Genomic DNA, 17,016 nt, shown 5'->3' on the forward strand with positions numbered 1-17,016 from the left:
CATTTTTCACAGAACTGGATCAAATAATCCTAAAATTTGTATGGAACTACAAAAGACCCTGAATAGCCAAAGCAGCCTTGAGAAAGAAGGACAAAGCTGGAGGTATATTTTGACATCCATTAATTATAAGATAGATCCTAATTTCAGAGATGTTAAAATGTGAAGGAAAAAGTAATCTTAATTTTAAATCTTGATTCTGTAATTTATTGCTTGTTTGGCTTTGGTCAGAAAACTTCTTTGAACCTGAAATAAGTGAAAATAAATGGTGTGATCTACTCTTTAGAGTTAGGAAGACTAAATGAATTAAGAGATATAAAAGTGTCAAGTATGGGGTATGCATTTTAAACTATTAATTTGGCTTTCATTTCTTCCTTCTAAAACTTGGCATTGTTACAATAACAGGAAGAGGGGGCGCCTGGGTGGCTCAGTTGGTTAAGCCTCCGACTTCGGCTCAGGTCAGATCTCATGTTCGTGGGTTCGAGCCCCGCGTCAGGCTCTGTGCTTACAGCTAGCTCAGAGCCTGGAGCCTGCTTCTGGTTCTGTGTCTCCTTCTCTCTCTGACCCTCCCCCTTTCATGCTCTGTCTCTCTCTGTATCAAAAATAAATAAAACATTAAAAAAAAAAAAAGTAACAGGAAAAGTTTCCTGATAGCTGACCAAGGGGGGAAAAACAAAACAAAAATGTAATATATTGGTTAAATAAGAACTTAAAGAAAATTCATATTAGAGCCATTTAATGAGGTGTCCAATATGATTCTTTATCTCTCCCCAGCCCCCTCCACCTCTCCTGTCCCCCTGTTTATGTACATATATATGTATGTAAGTAGGCTTCACACCCAGCGTTGGAGTCCAGTGTGGGGCTTGAACTCATGACCCTGAGTTCAAGACCTGAGCTGAGGTCAAAAGTCGGACGCTTAATAGACTGAGCCTTCCTATCCCCCCATTAATATATGAAGATATCACTGTTTCCAGTGTGGTGATTGATGTTTATAATAATGTGACCTATGCATCAAAATAGTTTTGATTTTTTTCTATTATATTGGTTTTTAAAAAGCACATTTTAGGAAAATTTCTCATCCTCTCATCCATCCTAATTCAGTTGTTTTGCTTAAAACCTCCATCTTTATGTAGTGTTGTAGAAATCCTGCCTTTCTGATGATGTTACATGAATAGAGCAAAGTGAGTGGATCGTTTTATTTTTATTTTTATATTTTTTAATGTTTATTTATTTTGAGAGAGAGCGTGTGAGAGCAGAGGAAGGGCAGAGAGAACCCCAAGCAGGCTCCATGCTGTCAGCACAGAACCCAATGCAGAGCTTGAACTCGCAGATGGTGAGATCATGACCTGAGCGGAAGTCAAGAAGTTGGATGCTTAACCAGTGAGCCACCAGGCGCCCCAGAGTGAATGAATCCTTTTCAAGAAGGGGTTGGACTTTGTGATGTTTGGTGGACATGACAATTCATTATTATATTCTTATTTTGAAAATTGCCAGTAAAGTTCAAATGATATTTTCCTTGAGCTTTAAAATACTTTATAGCTTTAACTTTGTGTTCATTCTCTTCTGTTCTTTCAGGAGTTTTCAAGTCACATTCAGTTGATAGGATGAAAAAATTTAAGAGAAGGCTATCCCTCACTCTTCGAGGAAGCCAAACTATTGATGAATCATTGTCTGAATTGGCGGAACAAATGACTATTGAAGAAAACAGCAGCAAGGATAATGGTAAGTATTTGGGGGATGAGAAGAGGAGGGGAGGAGAGGAGAGACTCTTTCTCCTTTTAATTACTGTACAAATTGACTGTAAGTTTTCTTTTCTGATATGTTTCTGTTAGCTTCCTTTTATTTCTTTGTCTTGTTCTGTGGTTCTTATGAAACAGAAGACAACATAACTTTTGCTTGTTTACTTACTGGAGTAGTGTTACGTACTCCAGTAGTACTACTTTAACCTTCCTTCTGGCCTCTAACCCTTATGGAGTCTCCTGTCCCATTTATCATTCCGTATTTCATTGGCACCTAAATAAGAATATATATAAGAATATATAATGGTATCCTAGTTGTTAAACAACTATTTTTAAGTTAACCAGGTTAATACAGCTTAAAAGTATAGTAAGTTTGTGAAATTCCTTGAGTCTTCATCATAGTTTTAGAACATTATATATGCATATTGATTAGATGACAAGGTTCATCACATGAATGAATTTTAATTTACTGCAGAACCTATTCATAGTATTGAGAGCACTTGATAGACATGTAACATTTCACATGTTTGACAGTTACTTTTACAATGCAAAGTAGTAGTTCACAGATGTTGATATAAAATGAAAAGAGTTTGTTAAATTGAGTGGATTAAATTGTAAAATCCTTATGAAATTATAGGATAAGGCCACATATTCAAAACTGAAATAACCCTAGGGATGTCATAATAACAACCAGGAAGGGGTTACAGGAATGCCTGCCAGTATTGTAATGATGCACACATTCTCTGGCAAGCCTTTCTTTCCTGTGCCTAAAATTCTTCTGTTAGAGGTTTATGGCAGTGGGTGAATGTATGAATACCCCTACCTCCCAAATGTAAGAGTCCTTGTTGTGAGAGAGGGAAAAGTATAAGGGAAAGGGCTCTGGACTTTAAGTTAAAAGTTATAGATTGGAGTTTGAGATATACTAACACTTAACTTACTAGTTTTATGGCTCTGAGTAAGTAATTTATCCTACTCAAGCTTTAGTTTATCAGGGTCATTATTTACTCAAATTTGTCTGGCTGATTGTAATATGGGAGAGGAGACATAGATGAATTCAGTAGAAAAAAATTTTTAAATACTTTGGATATAACTTACTTATATATAGCAGGGGGACACATCTTGCATTTGGGTCAAAACTCAAAGACAATTTTATAACGTCTTACTTTTTTCCTTCTTTCCAGGAGCAAAATCCTTAATTCTCTCAGATCCACTTTGAATTCTTGGTATTTCAATTAAGCCCCATAAGATCAAAGAGTTCTTGCAAACACAATACATCTTTATGAATGGCTTCTGGGTCATGTTCTTAATGGGTATTTGACTAAAAGACAAACTTCTCCTTTAAAAAAAAAAAAAAAGAGGCACCTGCGTGGCTCAGTTGGTTGAGCGTCTGAATCTTGATTTCAGCTCAGGTCATGATCCCACAGTTTCTGAGAATGAGCCCTGTGTCAGGTTCTGTGCTGTCAGTGTGGAGCCAGCTTGGTGGGATCCTCTCTCTCCCTCTGTCTTTGTCTTTCCCCTCCTTGTGCTCTCTTTCTCTCTCAAAATGAATAAACTAAAAAAAAAAAAAGTTTGCATCAAAGAAATGGACATACTTCTTGGAGAGCTCATTAATATTTTAGATTATTTGCATATTTTTCTGGGATATTTTAGTATTGTCCTAAAACATGCTTAATTTATAATGAATGGTGAAATGTCAAAATTTCTTTCAAGTGGTACATACTGTTTACTCTATTAAAACTTTATTATAATAGTGACTTTAACAAGTAGTAAAGAAGAAGAAATAGGATCTCTTACTGAGTTTTCTCTTAACCCAAGTTACTTGAAATAATACTTGAGATGTTATAATAGACATGGATTCCTCTGGATATGCAGAGATTGTTAGGAGCATAGGGTGTCTCAGAGTTACATAACCTGCTTTTGCCTAACACGCTTTTGTGTGTCGGCCCATGGATTTCACCAATAGCCTTTGACAAAGATTCTACACCTTTTGGTTGCTTAGTGCCTTAGTGGTTTCAACATATTCTTTATGGAACTTATCTTAGGATATAAAAAGCTCCTAAGATAGGTGACACACACAGTCCACATCTGAGTATGGATTAATAAATAAGAATAGTAAACTATACTATTTAAATGATCTTCTCACATATAGTGTAGCCAGTTTGTGAAGCAAATGATCTTTACGCCAACAGTAATATAGTGGTAATACTAACTTAAGAGGAAGAACGTAGTTCATAGTTTCCCTAAGTAAACTGCCTTTTCAGCCAGTTTTTGACATCCTCTTGTTCAGTCCTGTTACTCTTGCATTACGTATAAGCAGGCGGCTCTCATGCATACTCTAGAGCCAGTGGAATGAGGAGGACTTACACATACATGGGGTAATACCACTCTCCTTTACTTTTTTGTTTCTCCCCTTCTGCCAGTCTAGTTTCCTGTGTATTTACTACATAAATAGCTTTTAAAAACTCATTATTAATGACAGTTATTTATATGCTTGGTAACATTTGTCCAACTATTGTCCTTTCACATATCCTTATTTATTTTTAACAGTTACTCTGCTGCAGTTTTACAATTTTTTTTTAGGTAGATGTTTTTAATATCCGTCCTCACTAACAGCTGGATGAGAGAGTATGTATGAAAGTAATTTTGCAGCCATATCTGCTAGCGTTTTGGTTCTCCCTTTGTAACAGATCCCAAATTTGCCTACTTCTCTCCATCCTAGTTCAGGCCACTACCATTTGTTGTTTAGGATACCATAATAGTCTCTTCCTTCTATTGATTCTCTCTCATCTGTTCTCTAACAGCAAGTTTAAGTTTCTTTTTAATCTTTAATAAGTATAGATTCAAAGGAAATTGCAAACATAGGACAGGGAGGCCCCTTGTGTCCTTCTCTCAGTTCCCTCCGTTGGTTACATCTTCCTTAACTATAGAACATTATCAAACCCAGGAAATTAGCAATGGAATAAAGTGTGAGTATAGTTTTGTGTCATTTTATCACATGCAGATTCATTTAACCACCGCTGCAATCAGGATAAAGAGGTATTCCAATTCCACATAGAGATCTCTCATGCTACTTTATAGTTAGTTATTCCCCCTCCTTACCTTCCACCTCTGACCTTTCAGAGTGAGATCTTGAAAACATGAGTGAGATCTTGAAAACATGAGTGAGATCATATTACTACTACCTGCTTCAAAGCTACCGTAACTGACTCCAATGTCAGAATAAAATCTGTAATTTTATAGTTACATAAAACCTGCTTATCTTTCTGCCCTCACTAAATAACAATTATGTACTACAGCTACACTCGTCTTCTTTGTGTTCTTCTGACAGTGTTTGCAAAGTTTGATCTCTGGGCCAGCAACATCAGCATCACCTGAGAATTTATTAGAGATAAAAAATTTTCAGATTCTACATCAGACCTACTGAGTCTGAGTCAGGAAGTCTGGGGCTAGGGCTTAGCAATTGTGTATCTTAACATGCTAAAGTTTGAGGACCACTAGTCTAGCAAGTTAGACTCCTCCCATGTGTCGACTTTACAGTGGCTTTACCCTTTGTCTAGAATATCTTTTAGTTCACCATCACCTATCTTCCCACTATTGGCTCTTTCTTCCACTTATATCTTTGTCAAAAATGCTTCTACAGAGAGAACTTTACTTAGTATCTAGTGTAAAATAGTTGCTCCTTTATTTTTCTGTCCTGTCTTTTTTAATCCTTTGCATATTGGCTATATTGTCTAGTATTTTTCTCATTCATTAGTTTCTTGTTTCCCCTCCATAAGATCTTGTAATCTTAGAGACTAGTACCTTGTTTATTTTGTTCACCTATTGATGCCCAGGACCTGGAATGGTAGGCACACAATAAAAGTCCCCTGAAAAATTTAATGTCTTTATGATCTTTTTTTTTTTAAGCTATATTTCTCGACTGTAAAAGTTTTATTCCCCACGGCATCTTTTCTACAGGCAGATTATTTATGTATTTTATTATGATTCCAGATAAATATTACAACCTTGAAAGAAAATTTTTCTTCTGTGTTCTAGCTTGTATCCTACACTGTTGGACTATTTAATTTTTGCATTTGTAACAGGTGCCCCATCCCCATTTATTATGAAATCATTCATTATTTCACTAGGTTTAAGTTAAGATCCCCCAAATCCTTGATCAACCAGCTACTGCCAAGGGGGCCATGGGACACTTTGGACAATGTTGTCTATTACTAGTTAGGTTCTTTTCTTTTTTCCAGTCTGGTGTTCTACCCAAATTAGATAACATGGGCTTTGTCTGAGCCCCGAGAGTCCTTTGGCCCCATCCCTCTCCCATCTTTTATGCAGCCATTTTCAATAGAAGTGTGCGCCATGTGGTCTTCTTGTTCTTGGTGTCTGATAAACCTTTACAGGTAGGAGAAATACCCACATCGGGAGATATTCTTACTCCTTATTATCAGCTGCAAAAGAAGAACTGGCTCCATTTTAGAGAAGATTCTGAGAGAAGCCCAGTTCCTTTTAAAATTCCTTGACTACTACCAGTAAAAACATTATTCTAATACAAAAGACTACTTATTGTCACAGAAGACTTCATCATGTCTGTGTTTTAGAGGTCTTTAGAGGTGGAAAGGAATCATGAGATTCCTTGGAAACATTACAAAACAGGATTTCTCCCATTTATAAATAAATAAACTTTTTAAGTATTATATTTTAAAATGTTCTTCTTATTTATAATGTGATTTCTTGAAAAAGAGCTCTTTATATTAAAAAATCCCAAATTTTAGGTAAATTTCAGAACCTCTGTATTGATCTATGTTTAAGTACTTCTGTTTTATTCATTAACTGACAAACGTTTTGAATGTCTAGCAAACAGGGATATAAATTCCCTCAGGCCAGGACCATGTATTTTATATTCTATAGCATGTCTAATCATAAGGCATATATAAAATTAGTAAATGTAAGAGTAGTTTGGAAACAAGCTGGGAATATATTAAAATAAGCAAATGGCTAAAAATAAAAATCTATGGGCTATAATAGTTCTGTGATTGCTAACCAGTTTTGGTTATATAAGAAATAGATACTTAAGTTATTATACCAATTTCAAATAGTATTTTCTGTAAGTATTTTTCATAGAAATTATTTTCATTCTGGTACTTTGTATAGATAGCCAAAGAATTCTTATATGTTACTGGTCTAATAAACCTTTTGTTTTTTGTTTTGCTTTTTCAATCCTTCTCATGTGATCCTGAATCTTGGGCTGGTAATGGAATGATTTTGGATACTGTGAACCACAGAGCCTATTGTGAAGAATGGCAGGCCTCCAACCTCTCACAGTATGCATTCCTTCCTCCACCAGTACACAGGATCCTTCAAGAAGCCCCCATTGCGGAGACCACATAGTGTTATTGGAGGAAGCCTTGGATCCTTCATGGCAATGCCCAGAAATGGAAGCCGATTAGGTAATTTTAATGGTTTGTTTTGTTTTTCCTAGAGATCATGTACATAGCTAGATTATAGTTGTATGGGAGTCACCCTGCCTTTATTATCTGATTTTTCTTGTAAGATAAAAATCAAGTTGAAAATAACAGAGGCTAGCAGAAAGTCGGAAGGCTCTAGAGAGGTAATATTGCTGACACTACAGAGGAGTAACATTTGAAAACCTGTCCACCAGAAAGAAAACAAAACCCTTAGGGAGATGGATGCAAGATTTCAAGATGAACAGCAGCTTGGTGCTTAATTTAGGGTCATACCATAGTAACTCCAGATTGTTCCCATGCAGTAGCCCAGTGCAGTAATTAGCATCCATGTTTATCATCTGAGTTGTTAGCCTCAGGTCACTGTGTCATTCTAAATATGCAAGAAAAATACACATCTATAAGTTTCTTTTTATCGCTCTTGTCTTTTTTTTTGGCATCATATTTTGATTTTTAAAATCATTTTATAGTCTCATGATATAATTATATTTACTGAAATTTCTGAGGGTTTTATTTTGCTGCTTGCTTTATCTCCTTCCTTTGTCATGGTAGATTACTTCCTCATGTGTTTTGTTAATTTGGGGAGTATGAGATTATCTATAGTGGGGTTTTATCTAAGGGAGAAATATCCTTCTAGGTGTAACCCTACAGAACGGTGTACTGGAGTAGGCTCACACTGGATCATGAGAGATGATGGTTAAGTTTTTAGGAATTTTGCAAGCTGGTTGTTAAATATAGCCATTATTAAATTTTAAATTATATAAACCTGTAATTAAATAAGCTAATTAAAAACAAAGGTGATAAATACTTAAAATTCATTATTTCCTAAATATTTTCCATACTTTATTATTACCTCTGCTTTTGGGGTTATTTCTGTTATATCTGTATAATCAAAATTTTATGTAATGACATGTACATTTCTTCCCAATTACATGCTCAGCGATGGTCATGTTGTAACTTGAAGTTGGCCATGGAGGGAGTACTTACCCCACAGAAACTGGAAAACATTTCAGATCAAGATTTGATTTATTGTTTTGCTGTCTAGTCCAGGAATTGGCAAACTTTTCTGTAAAGGGCCAGAAAGTAAATTTTTTGGGTTTTGTGGGCCACATATGGTATCTAGTGCATATTCTTTTTCTTTTAAAATAACTATCATTTTAATTTTTTTAACATTTATTCATTTTGAGAGACAGAGCATGAACGGGGAAGGGACAGAGAGAGAGAGAGAGAGAGAGAGAGAGAGACATAGAAACATAGAATCTGAAGTAGGTTCCAGGCTCGGAGCTGTCAGAACAGAGCCTGACACGGGGCCTGAACCCATGAACTGTGAGATCATGACCTGAGCTGAAGTTGGTTACTTAACTGACTGAGCCACCCAGGCGCTCCTAAAATAACTCTTTAAAGATGTAGGAACTATTTTTAGTTTAGGAGCCATATAAAAACAGGTCACATTTGCTGATCTTTGGTCTGAATTTTAGAAAATGGTATTGAAACTGTTAGTAGTGCAGATTCAATTTAAAAGTATGTTGTATCTGTAGCTGTTACAGTTGTGAGTGGCACAAAATTGAGCCATCTGATAAGTAAATATTCTTTTAGTACTTGAAAACTATCACCTAACTCAGGAAAGAAGTTGCTCATACCAGTGACAAATGAGTAAAACTTTGACATAAGCCTTCATTGTTAAACATTTGTCTTATTAACAGAAATGAAAATGAACATGATAATCATGTTGGAACTACATTTTTCATCAATGACATGTGTAATTTCTTGGTTGAGTCAGATGGTACTTAAGTATTTATTTGTGGTCTGAGATTAATATGCTCCTTTGGGGTCTTTGTGCAGTAGAACAGATGTATTTATGTCTGTCCTTTACTGAAGATGTCGGACTTTGTGAATCTCATGCCTTTCTTGAGGAAGCTGTCAGTTGCACCTTGGAGAACCAGGGCTTCATTTTTTTTATACTAGTGTTATTGCATTTTATTCAGTATTTTCTTGAAGAAGGTAGATTTTCAGATTTTGCTGGAAGTAGAAGGCATGATTAAATTATCTTAGCATTTTTAAATTGTGACAGAAAAGAATACTTGGCCTCAGATGTGTTGGATACCATCAGTTTAGGAATCAGTTACTAATACATGGACTTTTATTGCCAAGTTAATTGTTTTAGATCTTAGTATAAAATTTCTCCAGAAATCCTTGTGTAATTGAAGTGTGTTCCTAAATTACACATCAGTCAATTGAAAATCATCATATTTGCAACTACTTACCAGTGTAAGAATTTTCTCAATAATGTGTTATCAGGACAAAAAAATATAGGAATTCGAGACTGAGACGGATTTGATAAGATTCTTGGTTTCTGTTTTTTTGTTAAACAGTTCTTATTTTCACAAGGAAATAATCATTAAAAATTAAAATTACTGCTATAAAATATTATTTTTACATGTTTGTATTTCATTATAATGTTTCATTTGAAAGAAGAGGTGGTTACTAGTCCATTCTTCGATTTTTAGTTAATAATCTATCAGATTATTTGTTGAGTACTTTTGTTAAAAAATGTTTTTGTTTATTTATTTTGAGAGAGAGAGAGAGAGAGAGAGAGAGCACGAGCATGTACAGGGAAGGGACAGAAAGAGGATAGAGAGAATCCCAAGCCGGCTTTGGCTGTAGCACAGATGCCGACGTGGGGCTCAGTCTTACAAACTGTGAGATCATGACCTGAGCCTGAGCTCCAAGAGTTGGAGGCTTAACTGACTGAACCACCCAGGCGCTCCTGTTAAGTACTTTCTAAATATCAGGCACTTTCTTAAGTTGGGGAATACAAAGGTGAGGAAGCTAAATTATGCCTCCAGTGATCTCATAACTAGGTGTAAAATCTCATGAAACCAAAAATGCTTTTCAGTGCAATGGGAGCAGTAGGTGTGGGCCCGGTAGTCATCTGCGTCTGAGAGTAGCAAAGGTTTTCACTGAGTAATGACAAGTGAACATAGTTTTGAAGAATGAGTTCACCAAATTAGTAAATTGGGGCCATCTCTTATGGATAGAAGAGTGGAGCGGGAAGTATGTTAAAGCACTCTAGCATGAAACAACATACTTTTGGGGGGAATGAATAATTCTATAAAGAGAACCAATAGTAAGAGATATGTTTGAGATCTAATACTTGTTTCTGGTGGGCAATTCTTGCTATATGAATTACAGGATGATTGACAAATGCAAACATGGAGCTGGTATATAAGGATACAAATTTTTTTTTCAGTATACTCACATAGAATTAATCTTCCTCCTCTCTATTCCCCTTTAACTTTTATCCTTAATTTAAAAAAGGAAAACAAACTTAAAACCCACTTTACGTGGTAATTTAAATGTTTTTGACTTCAAACAGATTTTTGGTGGTCACAGACTTATTTCTATAGTTAAATAGATATTCAGTGAATAATTTTTGAATTTGTTCTTTTATTTTTAACACTAGGGAGGGAAAGCTGCATTAGTGGCATTGAAAACTTCTGTTTTAAAGAATATTCAAAGAAGTAGGTCACTTGTCTGTAGACCTAATGGCACATTATTTAATGGAAAAAATACTAAACTAAATAAAAGGCAAAAGACCAGGTTTCTATTTTAGCTCTGCCTCTAAGCTGTGTAACCTTTGAAAATCATTTAACCTTTCAAAGTCTCAGTTCCCAGATCTGGAAAGTCAGAGAACTGACTAAGAATCCTCAAGTGTTATTTCCAGCCTGTAATTTTATTATTCACCTGTTGATAATGATTTGAATGTTAAATTTTTCCATAGCTTTTAATAATCTGAGAGTGTGAAAGGACTTCTCACTACTGTTTCAAGGCATCTGAATTATATTTTGATCTGTTAGCTATACACCTAGAGCACTCAGAATGTAAGAAGACTTCTTATGCTATGATTTTTATGACTTGGTTGTCTATATCTTACTTGTAGTGATAATAAATTATGTGATATATAGTCCATATAATACATCTCTTCCAAGATACATGCTGTTTCATTTTCTGATACAGATATTGTTCATGAAAATCTAAAAATGGGATCAGATGGTGAGAGTGACCAAGCTTCTGGGACATCATCTGATGAAGTGCAGTCACCTACGGGTGTTTGTCTTAGAAATCGTATACATAGACGGATCTCAATGGAGGTAACCATTTAAAATAAAAATACGCCTACATATGTGTATTTGTGTGTATAAAAACACACATCAAACACAGTAAATGCCCATTTGAAAAATTTTTATGAAGGCAAATGACATTCTAAGAAAATTTAGTATGGTCTTGTGAATACTTCCTTTTTTTCCAATTAACTAGTATCCCAGGGCAAGTATACATTATATTTAACATTCTGCAAAACACATGTAAGGGTCTTTGTAAGGGAAATGTGAGTTTTCAAAAATACTAGAAATTCAGAATGATACTTTAGCAAAGTTTTCTTTTTAGAAAATATGATTTTAATTATATTTTTGAGGTTCATCTGGATACTTAATACTTTATAAATATTTTATTTCAGATTTCAAAATGTGTACATAAAATAAGCACCAGCTTTTTTTTTTTTTTTTTTTTTGCTTTATATTATAAATACGGGTATCATTTCCTTTATGGTTTATTTTACCTACTACTATCTAAGAAATTCCATGTGGAATTTACCAATGAAAGGACTCAGAAATAACTGGGTTGCAAAGTACAATTTATGTAGAACTCTGTTGTATACTTTTGCTTACAGTAAGTATGTTTGCACTCAGATATATATAGTCAACATGGGTAACTTTGAAACTGTAACAAAGCTTGATAGGTCACTTATTAATAAATAGTATGTAGAGCCTATGAATTCAAAAGTGAAAGGCCTTTGTCTATTCCATTTGTGATTACCTACAAACACCTTGTGTTTCTTTTTAAAGGATTTAAATAAACGGTTATCACTGCCTGCAGATATCAGAATACCTGATGGGTATCTTGAAAAGTTGCAGATAAACAGTCCACCATTTGATCAACCGATGAGCCGAAGGTCTCGTAGAGCTTCTTTAGTAAGTTTTCAGTCTCTTATACCTACATCATCCAAGCTCCTTGTTTGATTTTCTGGGTGTAAACATTTTACATTAATTTTTATATTTGCTTTTTTAATATAACTAAATTTTATTAAATTTCCCTTTGGATTTTAATTGTTTTCCAGTTCTTTAAGAGTATAAAGATGCATATGGAATACAGTTTATACTGTTTTATTTTTAGGAAAATTTTTTTATATTTGCTAGATGTACAGAATATGTATTAGATATATAAACATATATTAATATATACTAGAGATACAGAAAAATACATAAGCCATAATTACACAGCTCAATATATTTTTGCAAGTTAACATACCTGTGTAACCAGTACCTAGATCAATAAAAGAAAATTCCAAAAATCTGAGAAGCCCTATCCTGCCCCTTTTCTGTTCACTTTCTGTTCCTACTCAGCTCTAGCCACATCCCTGCCTTCTAATGCCAAAGATTAGGTTTACCCATGTTTCCTGTATTATGCTCATAGTTATACTTTCATATCTCAAAAGACTTTTTAAAATCCTTATTTATGTATACATTCTTATCATTAAAATGCTTTTATTTCTGATTATTCATATTTAAACTTTTGAACTTTAATTATGACTATAAACTCTTAAATTACATTCTATACAAATATATGAAAATGTATGCAAGTTTGTATATGTTTTACAATGCACATGGAAATATACAGTATGTATTCTTTTTTTGGTTGGCCTCTTTTGCTCAGGGTTCTGCTCATGTTTTTATCTAGTTTGTTGTGTGTAGTTATAGTTCATTTGTTCTTTTTGTTGCATGGCATTCCATTGTATACTATACCATATCTAGTCTCCTGTTGATGGACATTTAAACATTTGGGTTGTTTTTAGTTTTAGGTTATTACCAAATAACGGTTCTGTTTTCATTCTTGTATCTGTATTTTGGTTAATAGAATTAAGCATTCTCTTGGTTGGATACTTAGGGGTGGAACTGTTGGATCTGATTGTATGCGTATGCTCAGCTATTTTTTTTTTAAATTTATTTTTGAGAGAACGAGAACATAAGCAGGGGAGGGCAGAGAGAGAGGGGGAGAGAATCCCAAGCATGCTCTGCACCATCAGTGTAGAGCCTGAGGCAGGGCTCTATTTCATGTAGCATGAGATCATGACCTGAGCCAAAATCAAGAGTCAGACGTTTAATAGACTGAGCCACCCAAGTACCCTGGTAGAAGGGTGTTTTAAGCAGAGGAAACTTGATGTACTAAAACCCAGAAGTATGAATATAGGTATGTTGGGAAATTGTAACTGATATGAAGGGTATATGTGGAATAATATTAAAGAATAGGGCTTGAAAGGAAGGATAAATCCAGACTAAAAAAAAAAAGCTTGGGCTATCAGGCCAAATAAGGAGTCTGAATTTCATCTCATGTAATGGACCTCAGTGGTACTGATTTAAACAAGAGCTGACATAATCACATTTTTGTTTCTTAAAGTGGCTTCAGGAAAAATGTAAACGAAGTAGGAGAGAAAGACTAAGGCAGAATGATGAATTAGGAATTTATTCAAAATTAGGGATGATGTGGCAGTCCCATGGAAATGAGAAGTAGAACCCAGATCCTAGGGACCACATTCAGATAAAATAGGCAGGAGCTCTGGTACTCAGCTCAGAAGGAGCAATTGATGAGGATTCCTGGGTTACTAGCAGTTGTTATTCTCCTTTTTGTATATTATGGATTTTTTTTTTATTCACCAAAAACTTCTCTTTTGGTTACATATTCTAAAGAATAAAATTACTCTAGACTGTATATAATATGAGCATCTTGTTACTTGACATTCATTCATCAATATATAATAAAGTAAAAGTATAGTGCCAGCTTGGTTTTGGTATAGGTTTATGATCGTAGTTTTGCATCACGGCTTAAGACATTTTTATTTAAATAGCTTTGCCATTTGGTTACCTCACTGAAAGTGTTCTTTGGCTATTAATTTTTATGAAAGATTAGTACCTAGGATAAATTTTGGAATTATCAAATGTTCACATTTAGACCAAAGGCATGATTTAATCACAACGTGATTCTTAAAGCTATTCTTTATGGGCTGTCCTTTTCAGTATACATGAAATTATGGAAAACAGTGCCCTCTAATGAATGTTAAGTGATGGAATTTTTATTATGGTTGAGTGTTCCTGCTCATTTTCCTTGGTTTTTTATCTAAAATGGCTTGTAGATTTCAATTAATCATGCCAGCTCTGTCTGGTTCTACTAATGGATCCTTTTCATTAATCATCTACCTTGATTAATCTACCTTACTAAAGCATGATTTCTTTTGAAGTATTTAGAAAATTGTTCTTTGGCACCCTAGGTTTATGTATGAAAGGGAAGGGTTAGGGAATGGATGGAAAAGAGGTGGGAAAAGAAGGCTATTCTTGACATGTTTTAGAGCTCATGTTTGCATGGATAATATACTCTTTGAAAAATAAAATATATTTTCAAGATAAAATTTTAAACCTTGTCTTTCTAAAAGTATAAAACTTTGTTTTCTCATATTTAATAGCAATGTATAACAAATAGAGTAGTAAAAATAACATAAATCTTTGAGTAGGAATTAAGGAGCAAATCAATTCATTTCTGAAGAGAGACATGCAGTAGGGCTAATTGGTTCTTTAAATTCATGATTATCAGTCTCAAATGAACCCTCAGTATTGCTTGGCTACTCTATACTGTCTTTCTCTGGTTTACACTTCCCCTCTCACTCTACGCAGATGATTTCTCTTCCTGTGTGATAAAGAAGAGAGAAACCATTATCAGAAACCTCCTCATTTTTTTGAATAACAAGTGTGCAAATCTGTCTATACCTATACTCATTCTACTCTTTCCTTCTTTTAATGTAGAGGAATTGTCCTTCTTCCTATCCCATCTCCTCAGGATGCTTTAGAATATTTGTAATTGCTGAGGTGCCTGGTTAGCTCACTTGGTTGAGCGTATGACTCTTGATTTCAGTGTAGGTCATGATCCCAGGGTTGTGGGATCAAGCTCTGTGTCGGACTCTGTGCTGAGCATGGGATCTGCTTGATAGTCTCTCTCTCTCTCTCTCTCTCTCTCTCTCTCTCCTTCTGCCCTACTCCTTGTTTGTCCTCTCTCCCTTAAAAGAAAATTGTCATCTCCATACACATATATATTCAGTCTCCCTCTCTCAACTGACTTCTATTTTTATTTTAGAACAGTTTTAGATAAACTTAAAGATAAAGTAACTTAAAGATAATGTAAAGAGTTCCCATATACCACATACCCATTTACCACTATTATTAACATTTTACATTATTGTAGTATGTTTGTCACAACCAAGGAAACCAACATTTGGTATGTTACTATTAACTTCACACTTTATTCATATTTCCCCAGTTTTCTAATATGGTTTTTTTAGGTCCCAGTATTCTATCTAGTACATCACATTACATTTAGTTGTCATATCTCATATTAAAGATATTGGTTATTGGATTGGTGAAGTGCTACATAAAACTCATTTATGGTTGATTCAAAACGGATGTTCTAACTCAACATATTTTGTTAAACATTAGATTGGAGGAAATCCCATGTGCCAACTGTCATGATTCATTAGAGCATTGATGTACTTAGAATGATGGCATGCACCATGGAAATTCGTGGAACTGTTACGTGCAGTTTAAGTAGGTTGAAAGTCTGTATATAAGAATTGGCTCATATTGAAATTGTAGGCTTTACACATTTACAGAATCTGCTTGTTCCTAACAGTGAGTTGGATTCCTCATTTAACATACCTCATTAACCATTCCTTATGGTTTAACATACATATACATAATATACATCTTATGTAATCCTTTCTTTTTAATTTCGAATAGTAGGTAAGGAAATAGGGTATCAAGTCCTGATGTCTCCAGAAATAATAAATATATTACGGAGCATGGAAGTTAGGCTCAAAGTCCACTCGAAATTTAATTTACCTTTGGCATATTATATACAATATTAAGATACTATCATACTGATGGTAACAGCAATTTTTGTAAGAAAATTACCAACTAGAAAGAGATTCTCAATCTCTCTTCTGCCCCCCACATTTGTATCAGTAACATCAACTCTGTAATTGTTACAAGGAGGAAAATGGGTGTTTGAAAAACATCTCCCTTTGTCCCCAGTGTTTCTTACATATATGTTCACTTTTAGGATGGCATTTTGAAAACTTTTGCATATACTTCACTTATTTTTAAGTTCAGACTGTATTGCTAGCATGTTAATACATCTTAAGGAAGGCCACTTGTGATGAGTACCAGGTGTTATCTGTAAGTGATGAATCACTGACTTCTCCTGAAAGCACATTACAGTATATGTAAACTTAAATTTAACTTAAAACTTGAAATAAAAAAAAAAGACATCTTTATAACTGTGATACAGTGATTATATTGGCAGAGCCAGAGTAATCCAGAAATCTCCCATAATGCTCAAATACCACTTCAGGTTACAGTGAATTATAGGAAGGCTTTTGTAACTTCTAGTTTATTTTGGACTTAAAAAATTTTTTCATGTGCTTATCCTCTAAGAGTCATCCGAACAGGAATTTGGGGCTGCCAAAAAGCCAGGTATTCTCTTGGAACAATGAAGTAACAGGAAAAAATTGTTTGGAAAGTAGAATTAAGGAGGTTTTTATGTCTTATTAAAATATGAAGCTTACTGTTCCATTTCTTTAGCTATTTTTTTTTTTTTTTTTTTACAAAACTTTAAAAATAATCCGGTGATGGAGCTCACTCTAGATTGTGAGCTCATGAAAGCAGGAA

At 34.5% G+C, this 17,016-nt stretch overlaps 1 protein-coding gene across 3 annotated transcripts in view; it reads left to right on the top strand.

Annotated features, from left to right (window-relative positions):
* CDK17 (cyclin dependent kinase 17) overlaps nt 1-17,016 on the top strand; it is a 107,135-nt gene that overhangs the window by 68,520 nt on the left and 21,599 nt on the right. For all 3 annotated transcript variants that reach the window (XM_029953537.1, XM_029953536.1, XM_029953535.1), the window contains exons 2-5: nt 1,573-1,719; nt 7,010-7,174; nt 11,207-11,340; nt 12,094-12,219. In XM_029953537.1, the coding sequence (XP_029809397.1) occupies nt 1,602-1,719; nt 7,010-7,174; nt 11,207-11,340; nt 12,094-12,219 (543 nt within the window). In that variant the 5' untranslated portion in view covers nt 1,573-1,601. The remainder of the gene's footprint in view (nt 1-1,572; nt 1,720-7,009; nt 7,175-11,206; nt 11,341-12,093; nt 12,220-17,016) is intronic.

The sequence above is a fragment of the Suricata suricatta genome, chromosome 10 (genome assembly GCF_006229205.1).
Source record: "Suricata suricatta isolate VVHF042 chromosome 10, meerkat_22Aug2017_6uvM2_HiC, whole genome shotgun sequence".
Classification (NCBI taxonomy): Eukaryota; Metazoa; Chordata; class Mammalia; order Carnivora; family Herpestidae; genus Suricata; species Suricata suricatta.